Source organism: Vigna angularis, chromosome 8, assembly GCF_016808095.1.
Source record: "Vigna angularis cultivar LongXiaoDou No.4 chromosome 8, ASM1680809v1, whole genome shotgun sequence".
Lineage (NCBI taxonomy): Eukaryota > Viridiplantae > Streptophyta > Magnoliopsida > Fabales > Fabaceae > Vigna > Vigna angularis.
Window position 1 is genome coordinate 11634650 of NC_068977.1, and position 12786 is coordinate 11647435.

Below are 12786 nucleotides of genomic sequence, written 5' to 3' on the forward strand. Positions count from 1 at the left end.
CACGTCAAAAATATAAAACACCTCTCTAACCCTCTAATCAAAATATAGGCAGTACATAAACAAATTAGCAGTAAGAATCCCCTCTCCTTTATTCCAACCCCTTTTAGGCACCCTCAAAGTCAAGAACACAGCACGTCCTTCTTCCTGTAATCACAATAGGGAACTCAACCCAATCTTCAGCAGATTGTAGAACCTGATCTTGTAGTAGAAACCCAAATATGCAGATAGATCAGACTTTGAAACTCAGTAATCTTGCTCTTCAAGAAATCACAAAAGTTGATCACCACGATCAATCTTGTTTTCTTGGAGTTTTTCCTCTATCCGTAAGAATCAAACTTTCTACAAAAGAATATGAAAATGTCAAAATCACAAAAGTTCTTTACAGAAATCAAATTCATGTCAATTTATAGATAAACTCGTATTAGACGCAATATAATCGACTTTGCTACTAATGTAGTCGAATACATCAATTCAGTTATAATAATTAGTAGCAGTTAAATCAATTAATTGAATTCACAATTAATGTAATCGAATAACACTTAATGTTTGGTCAACACATTTCAAAATATAGTCGTTGTTAAAGTGATATGAAGCATTAACAGATTTCAAAACAGTAACAGACTTAATCGAATACATATCGCATGCAATCGATTATGCAACAATGTTAAGCATAGTTTTGAAAACTTTTCTCTTTGAAAAATCTCACAGCACACTTTGAAAAAAGTTTGTGCAAAGACACGAGTTTCAATCGATTCACCCCATAATGTAATTGACTTAAAACTGTTGTTTTGCCTCACAATTAAAATTCAACATTTGTGCTTGTGGTTTTTCTCATCAAAAACATGTGTCATGCATTCATGTATAAAATCACATATATAAACATAGTGAAATACAATGAACAACACAACAACAACACAATTATGTTCTCATATATGCATATAACATGTAAGCATCGAACATGTAACACAATCATGATTAATAATCAACAATCTCCCCCTTATTTAATGATGCACAACCATGATTAATAATCAATCATGTTGCACAACTCAATACAGATTATCAATCAATTACCAATCAACATAATTCTCCCCCTTTGGGCATTAGCAAAAAAGGTAAGCATAATGGTATTGATATACAAATAATCAATCATATAGAGATGCATCAGATAATCATCAAGGAACAAATAATGATGCTCCCCCTATCAAAGGTATTCACATGAAATTGAGATTTTCTCCCCCTTAAATGAAGACATGCAAAATATATCAATGATATGCAATGCTCCCCTTGTCATTATGCATATTTTAATCTCAAAATACAGATGCACAATGCAGTAATCAAAATATGTCAGAGCATTTATCAGTATGTCACAGATCAGGTATATTACAACAATAACATAACAATATTGATTCAATCAATCAACACATTTTAATCTCTTATTATCTCAGATATTTTATGCAGTAGATAAGCTTAGAGATATAAGAAGAAATAAAAATCAACAGCAAATAAAACAAGATCTAAAGATATCAGATATTCCAGTTTTGGAATCTTTAAACCCCTGTTGATGTTTAATCGATTTGATCTCAGGCAGAGTCGATTTCTTGTTGTAGCATATTTCAGATTATCCAGTTCCATCTAGTCAACAAATGATATTCCTGAAAAACGTTTCAAAGTATTTTCAGATCAAGCATTTTAGAATCAATGTTATACTGGAATTAATACAAGTATAATATAAGTATGCAAATGTATGAATGTAACAGTAATCAACAGTTCATTCGCATACAGGCATAATGTAATCGATTTAATGCAATCAGTTTTGTTCAATTCACTAATATACTCTTTGAATCACAGATTTGATTAACACTGATTTCATTGATATCAAACTTGAAGTACAATTAGATCAAGCCAAAACACAGTGGCCTATAAAGTCAATAATCACAAAAGAAAACAAGACAATACAGTCAACACTGAAAATAAATCACTACAACCAAAACAAACTACAAGATGTAATCACAAGACCCTTATTTTGTTTAAGATGACTCCATAGAATCCTCGTCAGATGACTCTTCTGTTGATGTGGAGCTTTCCACATAATTCTTGATAATTTCATCCATTTTTTCATTCATTCTCATTAGTGATTTCTTCATCATACTAGCTCTCTTGGAGACTTTCTCAAACTTGTTTACCATAAATTTTTCAAACTCAGACTTAGGAGATAGTAAGATCTATTTACTATCTGAATCAGGTAATTCATCTTAATCTTTGGATGGACTCTGTACATAATTGAATATCCATCCTAGAGAAGTTTTCTTTAGACCAATACATGTTAGAGTTTCCTTTCCAATTTGATTTCTTCTGTTGCATGTGATCTTGGTTTCACCAGTAAGAACGATTTCACTAAGAGACAAAATTTTGCTTATGAATACACCATAGGGTAGATTACACCAGTTGTTGTTACCAACATCAATGATATGTTTCTTGAACACATCTACCCAGTTTATTGGTACACTAAACATTATTGCATTTAGCAGATATAGATCCTATGATGTCAACTTATCATAATGAAACCTTCCATATAACAAAACCCAATCAATGATGTAAGCGCTGATTTTCTCTTCTTTATCCAACCACCTATGTAGAAATCCTTTTTCCTTCTTGTACCTTCCTGGATACCTCATACAGTCTTTAAACATTTGTGTCTTTTTAGTTCATCTATTTTGCAGACAGTCAAGTAGGTGTGACATGCGTACTTCATCCTTGAGTCCAACAAACTTGTAGCCAAGTATAATTGTTGATAACAATGTTTACTCCTTTTACGTGTGAGTGGATGTTCCCATCAACTACTTTGATATTGTTGTAAAATACTCCAACAAATTTTGGATAACAATCGCCCTTCATCTGAACGAAGGTAGATAGACCTTGATGCTCAAGTTTTTCTGGAAAAATAAATCCTTCGTTTCTAAACAAAGATAACTCAATTGATTTGTGTGGAGCAACATCTTTTACACTTTTCCAACCCATGAACCTTTCTCTAGCAGTGCTATCACTAATCCACCCTAAAGGACTTGCATTTCTTTCAGATGGAGGAACTTTCCTGATACGTTTAGACGAGCAAGCCATTGCAGAAGTAGTGTAATGTGTAGAGACACTTTGATACAAATAAGGGTTTTGTGTGACACAACTATGAAGCAGATTGAAAGCATACAAACATATATATATATATATATATATATATATATATATATATATATATATATATATATATATATATATATATATATATATATAAGGGCGCGAACAATCAATGATTCAATCAGGCCCAATTTTAAATTTTAAAAAACAGAAAGTCCATAACAGAAAATCTTAATCGGTTCCTTTAAAAACAAAGTCGACTTAATGTTTAACAGAGTGATTTCAAAAACAGAGAACCACATTCACAGATTATAATCAACTCAGTTCATAACATAATCGATTAAAATTCGCACAACTATATTTTCACAAAAAACAAACAATCAAACAGCACACAGCAAACATGCATATAACAATCAATCATACAAATGCTTATGATGCATGAAAGAGTTTTGTTACAGTTAACACAATCAGTGACTCAAGAATTTTTGATTTCATCGTGATAGTTCATCCTTGAGTTGAATATTGCTTCAACAGTTACTGCTCCTTTCCTGCACAACAATTAAAAGGTTTTGACATTGGTACCTATTTGAACTTGGGTCCTGTCTTGTTAGTAGCAGGAGGTTGTTCCTTGGGAACCCATTTGTATTTTCCCTTTGGAACACCAACATTTCGGAAATAGAAATTTATAACATTGTGACCAAGTGTGTTGCAGTAAAAGCATGCATTAGTAGTAGGTTTACTCAGATCAATAAATTTCCTTAAGTTTATCCTATTACTTTTAGCCTTATAACCAATACCTTGTCTATAGATAGCTCTTCCAGATGATGTTAACACATCATCAAGATTTTCTTTGCCTTGTGTAAATTTAGCTAACGTGCTGGTTAAGTAATCAATTTTCTCAAGGTGTACTGGAAAATTTTCACATTCTTTCTCAACAATTTGTATCTCGGTCTTGACTGTCTTCGCAGATTTCAAAGCATTTTCAAGACCTTTTTCAAGCTTTTCATTATCCTCTACTAGATTATCAATTCTATATTTATAGTCTCTTCTCTCAAAGGATAATCGATTCACCTTATACTGGAGTCGCATGGCTTCTGCATGTATCTCCTGAAATCCATCCAACAACATGATGTACTTGACCTCTATCGGTTCATTTTCAAATTCACTATCACTGTCATCATCAGAGTGTGCAAAGCCTGCCATGAAACATAAATTTGACTCCTCCTCAACGCTACAATCATCATCACTTGAAAAGTCTTCATCACTGTTTTCCCAAGCAATATATGCTTTCCTTTGCTTCCTATTCTTGTCATGAGGATACTTGGTATGACCAACCTTTCATGAAGAGCCTGCCATGAATTCTTTCTGTTTGTTCTTCAAGTTTGGACAGTCAGGCTTGATATGACCATCCTTTCCACATTCATAACATTGTACAACGTTGCTTCTTGAGCTCTTCTTTCCTCCTCTTGAAAAGCCTGCATTGTTAGTTGCAGAATTTTTATTCTTCATGAATCTGTTAAATTTTCTCACCATCATATTTATGATTTCCATTTTTGGTACTTCTGCATCTGATTCAGCTTTGGGTTCAAGATTCTTTGTAACTTTCTTACTTGTAGCCTTTAGAGCAATTGATTTCTTTTCTTCAATTTCTTCTTCCTCCTTTAGCCTTCCAAGCTCCAATTCATGTTCTCTGAGTTTTCCAAATAAGGTGGCCATGTCCATGTTGGTCAAGTCTCTTGATTCAAATATTGTAGTGACTTTCGGCTGCCAGTTTCTGTTGAGGCTTTTCATGATCTTTATGTTGATTTCTTCTTTATCAAACACTTTCCAGAGAGCCATAAGGTGATTGACTATGTGTGTGAATCATTTCTGTACTTCATAGATAGTCTCTCTCGCTTTCATTCTGAACAACTCATACTCTTGTATGAGAGAATTCTTTTTGGCCCTTTTCACTTCATTTGTTCCTTCATGTGTGACTTCAAGAACCTCCCACATTTCCTTAGGAGTTTTACATTGGAAAATCTTGAAAAATTCATCCATGGTTAGTGCTGATGCAATCATATTTCTAGCTTTAACATCATATTTCTAGCTTTAACATCATATTTCTAGCTTTAACATCATATTAAGCTCTTCGGTTCTTATCTTGAGTCCACTCTAAAAAAATTTTAAAAACAACTTTTCCATTTAAAACATGAGTGGGCTCATATGGACCGTTTAGAGTTGCATCCCAAACTCCTTTATCAACCGATTCAAGAAAAAATTGCATCCTTATTTCCCAAAAAGCATAATTTTCTCCAGCAAATGGTGGTGGTCTATTTGTCGAAGCACCTTCACCAAAGGTTTGAGAATTGAAAGCCATTTTCCACAATCAGTCGATTTAACGAAAATAGTAATCGACTAGTTTTTCAAATATTTTATGAAAACCAGCTCTGGTGCCAAATTTTAAAATAGAATAGCTCAATTTCTCACACCAAGCGGGGGGTGAATGGGTGAAGTATAAAAAATAAAACTTTCAAAAACTTTTTCACCAAAAGATATGCTTTTAACCTCTTCTTGAAACGAAAGTTAAAATATTTTCAATGCAGCGGAAATTTAATCGAATGCGTATAAAGTATAATCGATTTAAATTTAATACAGGTCAAAGTTGAACAATAACTCTTCGAAAGGAGTTATGGTGACAGAAAATATAAAGTAATGAACAAGACAATCAAGAAAATAAATCTTAAGAAAAAATGTTAGACACACAAAAAGAATTACCTAAAGAAAGACACTAGAATAGATGAACAAAACCAAAACCAAATAGAGTAGAGAGAGATTACTTTTTGTCTTCACAAACACCGAGCTAATAGTGCAATGTGAGCAGAGGCAATATGTCTTGTCAAAAGTGTCATTTCCAAGTGTCATGTTCAAGTGTCATAGCAAGTCCAAGTGTCATGTCCAAGTGTCATGTCAAAGTGTCCTGTCAAAGCAATTTTTGCTTTTCACCTTTACTTTTAGTTTAGCTTATACTTTTTTGTTTATACTTTTTTGTTTTCCCCCAAAAGTTAGAAATGGAGAATTTGTTTTAGTAGCTTAGAGTCCATGAGTCAAAAAATGGGAGAATTCTTACTAGAATCAAAATAGAGCATGAAACTCAAAGAAACACAAGAGAAACATAACTCTAAGAACTTGTCAATGGTCTAATGACAAGCATGAACTCTAATATACAAATAAAAAACACTCAAATGGATGTATATAGTGTAATTTTGAAATCCGAGTGGAACATATTTTTTTTTGTGATTTTTGCAAAGCTCAAACTAAGAGAAAATGATGTAGAAAAGACAACACATGACTCTAAACAACATGGATGGAAATAAAAATAATAATGACCCAAGATTGACATAAAAGTAGAACCAAATATATGAAGAAAGACTCAACAAAAATATAAAATCAAACTACAACACTTGTATATGGAAACATAGTGGTAAAAATCGAATGGTTCTAAGAAGAACAAACTAGAACCATAAAAACAAAATGTATGGACGTAAACAATGGAAGACAATAAAGAACAATACAAACCATATAATATTTGACCTTTAATACAAGGCCTAAAAGGAATCCTATACTACTTGATCGTTAATGCATGGTAATGACCCATGATAATAAGAGCTCAGACCCACCTTCCACATTCACAACCATTAGTAAAATTTACCTTCATACATAATATCATTATAACCTTACTGCACACTAAAAAATACTTCTTCTAGATCCAAATGGTATCAACTCAAAGTCATGCCCTTTCAGATCTATGTTGTTTCCCTCAAATCTCTCTTGGTAAGAACTTTTCTGCATCATCCCAAGCATATGGGTCTCACATAATAGTCCATCACTAGGGCAGTGAAGGGAAACGACATCGATTGTTTTTGACAATATGTTTTGGTTGTGAAATCGAGGCATATACAGACGAGGTAAAAGATGTGAGACTTTTGGCCTCGGTTCCAACTGAGGTAATATCTCAAAGGATACTGCCTCGGTTCTTCAACAACCGAAGTAGTAAGGGAGAAAAAAAAGGGGACCTATGGCACCGGTTCTAGGTTGAACTTCTGCCAAAGCCCCTTTGTTTTTTTAAAAAAAAAATCAGTATTGGAGAAAGAACTGAAATTAAAGATGCTTCAGATGATCCTTCGGTTATTACTAGAGAGCTCCAGCGATTGAGTTCTGAGGCTGAGAATTTCAAAATAATGGGAGAATCTGCAAAAGCAGAAGTTCTAGGAACAATGTCCGAGATTGAACAGACAAAAACCATGATAAGAACGGCTAAAATCAGATTGGTTGCTGCCAGGAAAATGAAAGAAGCTGCAGAAACTTAGTAAGTTAATAAATTAAGAGTAATTGTACCAATTGAAATGGAATAAGGCTTGGAAGAAAACGGGAATAAAGTTTGGAAGAAAAATGCATTTGCTGAATCCAACACGTAAATAAATTGAACCATTGAAATGAAATAAATAAAATAAGCAAGGCTTGAGCTGAACATTGATGTAACTGAGAGTGGATGTGACACTTGCAATGAAAATGTTGGAAGTGGATGTAGCTTTTTAGAAATAAAAAATAAAAAAAATTCCTTTCACCAAGGCATGACACCTTTGCTAACGTAAAGCCTTTCTCCAAAATGAAAGATGCTCCCTTGCAGCCGTGACAACAACTTCCCAGCGTGCAGCTCCTTGTGGCAGTGCTCTCCTCTTCGGTGACGGCTGGCTCCTCACACGTCCAACCCTTGCTTTCTTCAATTTAGAATCAAAACTAAAACCTTGTTACTTCCAGGACGTGACAGCAGCTTCCAAGATGAAAGATATGAATCCCCTAAATTTCTACTGGAATCAAAAGGAAATAAAGAACCAGTGCAAAAAAATGCTAGCCGAAACAACGTGTTTCTCTCATTTCCGTAACAGCCCCCAAGGTGGCGGCTCCCACACACGTCCCTCCTTTATCTACATAACAAGCAATGACTTAAGCAACATAACAAGCAGACTTGGAGACCTAACCCAGAAATGCAGATTCAAGAACAAACAAAAAAAATTGAATATCATTAAGACCTTTAATCAAACAGTTCATAAGCAAAAACTGAACTATTGAAACCAGCCAAGCAATGCTCCACCAGTGGCGCACCAACATGTTCGAAAATATCTAGCTGAAAAACCAGATCTGAAAGTGCATCAAACACCGAAATCAATAATTGTGAAGAAGCGAGAAAGGCAAGAGCGACCTTCGTCCTTAAGCTGAAAATGGGGAAGAAGCACCAACGACGGCAGTGGCAGCTGGGCAACGACGACAACCGGGGCGACGACGACAGACTGGGCGACGATAGCAGACTGGGCGACGACGACGACGACTGCAGGGACGAAGGCCGTGAGGGAGAACGAAGAAACTTCAGCTTCTACAAGATGAAGAAGAGAGGCCGCGAGGAAGGAGGAAAACGAAGGTTCAGCCGAGGAAGAAAATGGAGGTTCAACAGGTGGTGATGGCTAGAGAGAAAATGCAGTAGAGGGAGGAAATGCACAGCAGAAGCGGAAGAAAGAAGATGCACAGTAGGTTAAGTGGCTACGCCAAAAAGTGTGAGTGAGGATATGCTTCGGGTATTCAACTAACCGATGCCTTAGCTCCAAACATATGCTTCGGTTCCACCAATTAACTGACGCAATAGCACAGTCCTGAGTGGTTTGCAGTGGGGTTGCAGGGTGTGGCAAGCCTATAGACATCGGGTCTGCTACCAACCGATGCAATAGGACCTTTTCTAAAAAGTTGTCAGCCAAAAGTCTGATTTGCAGGACGCCATACAGAAGGATAGGCATCGGTTCTGCAGCTAACAGATGCAGTATGCTTCTTCCACCTCGGGTTTCTCTAAACCGAGGTATATACTTCTTTATGATTCGGTTTTTGCTTAACCGAAGCTTATATGACGCGTCAGTAACCACTTTTTCTACTAGTGCATGTATCACCTTTGAGTTTTTAGGAATGAAAAAGTCTTCAACCATGCAATCTTCCTTGGACTCGTGTCCTATCAACAACGATGCCATTGAATGCAACCTTAGGCTTTCCTTTATAACCATGTCCAAATACTCTAACTTCTCTAAGTATGATTCTTCTACCTTCCTCTCCATACTCACCATGCTTTCCAGTTCCATTTGGAGTTTCTTCATCACCCTTGGATTCTTTAGCAGCTCCGAAAGTTCTCACTCTATTAGCAGAAGTATCTAACCAGCCAACATTTCCTTTTCAAAATAAAATAAAATAAAATAAGTGTGAAAGAAGAATGAGAGTTTCAATCCAACTAATATATGGCACTGTGAATAAGAAGACAAAAGATAGAAAACTGATACAGTTAGTGTAATGATAAATCATTGGGCTAGATTGCTAACATCAACTAACTCAATAATAAGGACTTTGGGGTAGTTTATGTAAAGAATTTGATCTTTTTCTATGTAATGGTACTAAGCAAATGATTGAGTTTGATGTTTAAAACATATGTTCGAGGAAAAAAAAAGACTCAACCATTTTGTGTATATCCCTTACCAGCAATATGGCTTTGATATTGGGTCTTTCATCACAGTACTTCGATTCTTCAGTACGAGTCGCAACATGACATCGACAAAGTCCTTCACCTCATTCTCCCCCTTCTTTGATTCAAAAGTTGCATGAACTTCACACATGTCATAATAAGTTATTATAGAAAACATTTTTTCAGTAGTGTTCACCTTTTTTTGTTACTCAGGGTACACAGAGTTACTGTATATAAACCATTCAAAAGGATTGAAACTAAACAATGTAGCATAAGATCACTTTTTCAACACAAAGCTAAGTAAGTGGATTATTAGGAGAATGTTGCAGGAGGGTTTGGAATATTTTAAGAACATTTGTATGCGTGAAAACTTAAACGCCAAGCTCAACTGTGCTGTGTAGTTGAAGAACACAGCATGAGTAACTTTGTTAACATACATACTGACTCAATTACTTTAATTCGTAGTAAAGATTAGTTTCTATCCAGAGAAGGAAATGCATGTTTAATGGGTTCTTGAATTATTTAAGACAAAGCAACAGAACTGCAGCAACTTTTCATTAATTCTCATCCATTCATTTCTGAAATCAGAAGTCAAAAATATAGGATGATGAATCTCAAAAAGCAATATAACAATTGAGAATTGGTTCGATCACCAGGCTAGTTTGTATGAAGAGCATCCGTTAGGAGATGTCAATTCATTAAATATATCAAATATATCTCCATACATCAAGGGATTAAGCTCTAGCTTTCCACAGAAGATACTCCGGACAACAAAAAGAGAAAAGGAAATGGGAATTTGGTTTAAGTACAAAGCAACAAAGTGGGGTGGTTACAAATTATGGAAACTTAGTAGCCTGGTGGCTTGTAGGCAATGAAACTGATGCACTGGACTTGACGAACGTTGTCAAAACCAATGATACGGACGAAGCCGTCGGGGTGGGCAGTGCTGGCCTCTTGAACCTCCTTCAAAACCTGAGAAGAATCAGTGCACCCATACATAGGCAGCTTCCACATGGTCCAGTACCTTCCATCATAGTATCCAGGTGACCTGTTGTTCGCACGATGTGGGAAAGCGTCCTATAAACAAACACATCATTACCATCAAAACTCAAAACTAAAATTCAACCAAAGGGCTTCCAAGAAATTTACCGTTGCATTTAACTCGAATTCCAAGCAAGGGACCCATCCGCTCCTAAGAAGGTAGTCTACTTCCTTAGCAAGCTGTTCCTGAGTCAGGTCTGGCAGGTAAGACAGAGTCTCGAACTTCTTCTTCCCAACTGTCGGCCACACCTACCCATTTCCATCATGATTTCAGTAACCTTTTCTATACCCTAAACATCCATCTAACATATAATTCCAATCGATTTCTTACCTGCATGCATTGCACTCTTCCACCGTTGTTTGCAACCGAAGTAATGTCATTGTTTGTCTTCCTGGTTGGGAACCCACCCAAGGACTTCAGCCCAGTGAACGGAGCCACCATGCCGGCACCGGCACGGTTAACGGTGGTAACAGCCGGAGAGGAGATCATTGATGAAGCCATTTCCTTCACCTTCTTACTTCTGAATCACTTGCAGTTCTGCTGCTAGATGGCCAAGCTTCTTCTCCTTCTTGCTATATATAATAGTGTGATCTGTTCAGTATTAATCCAATGGTTTCAAATGGAAGGGATCTGTTCCTGACATGTTACAACCGTTGGATTCTATAAGTGATGACATTACAGCATATTGTCCACACGAGTAAGGAAAATATTTGAATGGTAGCCTTATCGTTAGGTACCATGTGGAACTGACACGTGGAACAGGTTCCATTATCTTATCCCTTCCTTGGAAGAACGTAAATGTGTGATGCTGGTGGAATTGATATTTTTTGTGAGTGGTTTGTACTAATGTGCCTTCATTCCATATTGGCCAAACATATTATGTGATTATCATTTCTCATGCATGTTTTATTTTATTACTCGTGTATGTAAGAGAATACCCTTTGTCTTGTCCCTTTGTTTCAGTAACGTTTTATATTTTAAGGTGAATGTGTATTGAAAAAAAAATCAAGAGAACCACCATATCAGCTGACAGATTTTATCCCTTTTGTTTGGTAACTGAAAAACTTACTTCAGTGAGGGAATCCTTTTAGTATTGCTCAAAATATTCATTACAGTACGTTTTGTTATGTTAAGATATGTTTGAATGTAACAGTAGTAAAGTAGATAACCAGAATGTGTATATGGTGTAGAAGGGTTGGTAGATGATGGGCTTATCATGCTTGGTTGATTAATGGCCAAGCATACGCTTCAAAGATATAATTTGGTCATAACTAAATCAATGCCCTCAAACCTTATACCGTAAAGTGCATTGCATATAAGCTAATAGCAATAAAGCACAAATTAAAAGTCAAGAATTACATGAAGTTCAAAGGATGTGACCCTCATAATTTAATCAGGCAAAATATGAGAAGAGCTGCCAATAAAATACTGCAAATTTTCGGTGTGTAAGTTTATGATTATGCTTGAAGAACTGATATAGTGTTTTAGATGAAATTGGTTAATGGTTTAGAATTTCACATATGGAGTGGTAAAATTGTTAGTTTGTTGTAAAATTCTGTTCACATGTTAGTTCCAGTGAATTTTTCGAAGAAACTCTTGGTTTATTTATTCTTGAAGAGATCATGGTTCGATATTTCTTCCGAGCACAATTTGTCTTGTATGGATTTTTCTCATACTTAGTCCCCACCAAATGAAAGCAAATATCTACATGTAGAGGGTGCTTCTATTAATAGATCCCCACTATTTACTAGTGAAAATTCTGCATTTTGAAAAGTTAGAATGTAAATATTTATTGAGTCAGTTGATGTTGATATTGGGGAATTTGTTATGCATGGTCCTTTTGTTCCTACTATTACAATTAACAATATGCAACCTAAATCTCGTGATCGGTGGACTACTGAAGAAAGGAGGAAAGCTCAACAAGATGTAAGAGCTCGTAACATTATTTCATCTGCTTGAACTGTCGAAAAGTTTTATAGGATATATGTTTGTAAGATTGCTCAAAAAAATATGAGAAGTGCTGAGAGTAACCCACAAAGGTACATATGATGTTAAGAGAGCCATAAGAATTACCTTAATC

The 12786-nt window shown here is 35.6% G+C and overlaps 1 protein-coding gene across 1 annotated transcript; it reads right to left on the reverse strand.

The window, feature by feature from the left end:
• Positions 1 to 10325: 10325 nt before the first annotated feature.
• Positions 10326 to 11268, reverse strand: LOC108346018 (ribulose bisphosphate carboxylase small subunit, chloroplastic 1). Its single transcript, XM_017584934.2, has 3 exons — positions 11037 to 11268; positions 10814 to 10954; positions 10326 to 10741 (listed from the first exon to the last, which is right to left on the reverse strand). The coding sequence occupies exons 1-3, from the start codon at positions 11205 to 11207 to the stop codon at positions 10511 to 10513; spliced, it is 543 nt and encodes a 180-aa protein (XP_017440423.1). The 5' UTR covers positions 11208 to 11268; the 3' UTR covers positions 10326 to 10510.
• Between the last annotated feature and the right edge of the window lie 1518 nt (positions 11269 to 12786).

What these genes read in the sequence shown, in the direction of transcription:
- LOC108346018 (XM_017584934.2), bottom strand. Translation starts at nt 11,207, where the DNA reads ATGGCTTCATCAATGATCTCCTCTCCGGCTGTTACCACCGTTAACCGT. An exon ending in GAAGAGTGCAATGCATGCAG is followed by an intron (nt 10,955 to 11,036) that starts GTAAGAAATCGA and finishes GGAAATGGGTAG; the next exon opens with GTGTGGCCGACAGTTGGGAA. An exon ending in AATTCGAGTTAAATGCAACG is followed by an intron (nt 10,742 to 10,813) that starts GTAAATTTCTTG and finishes GTTTGTTTATAG; the next exon opens with GACGCTTTCCCACATCGTGC.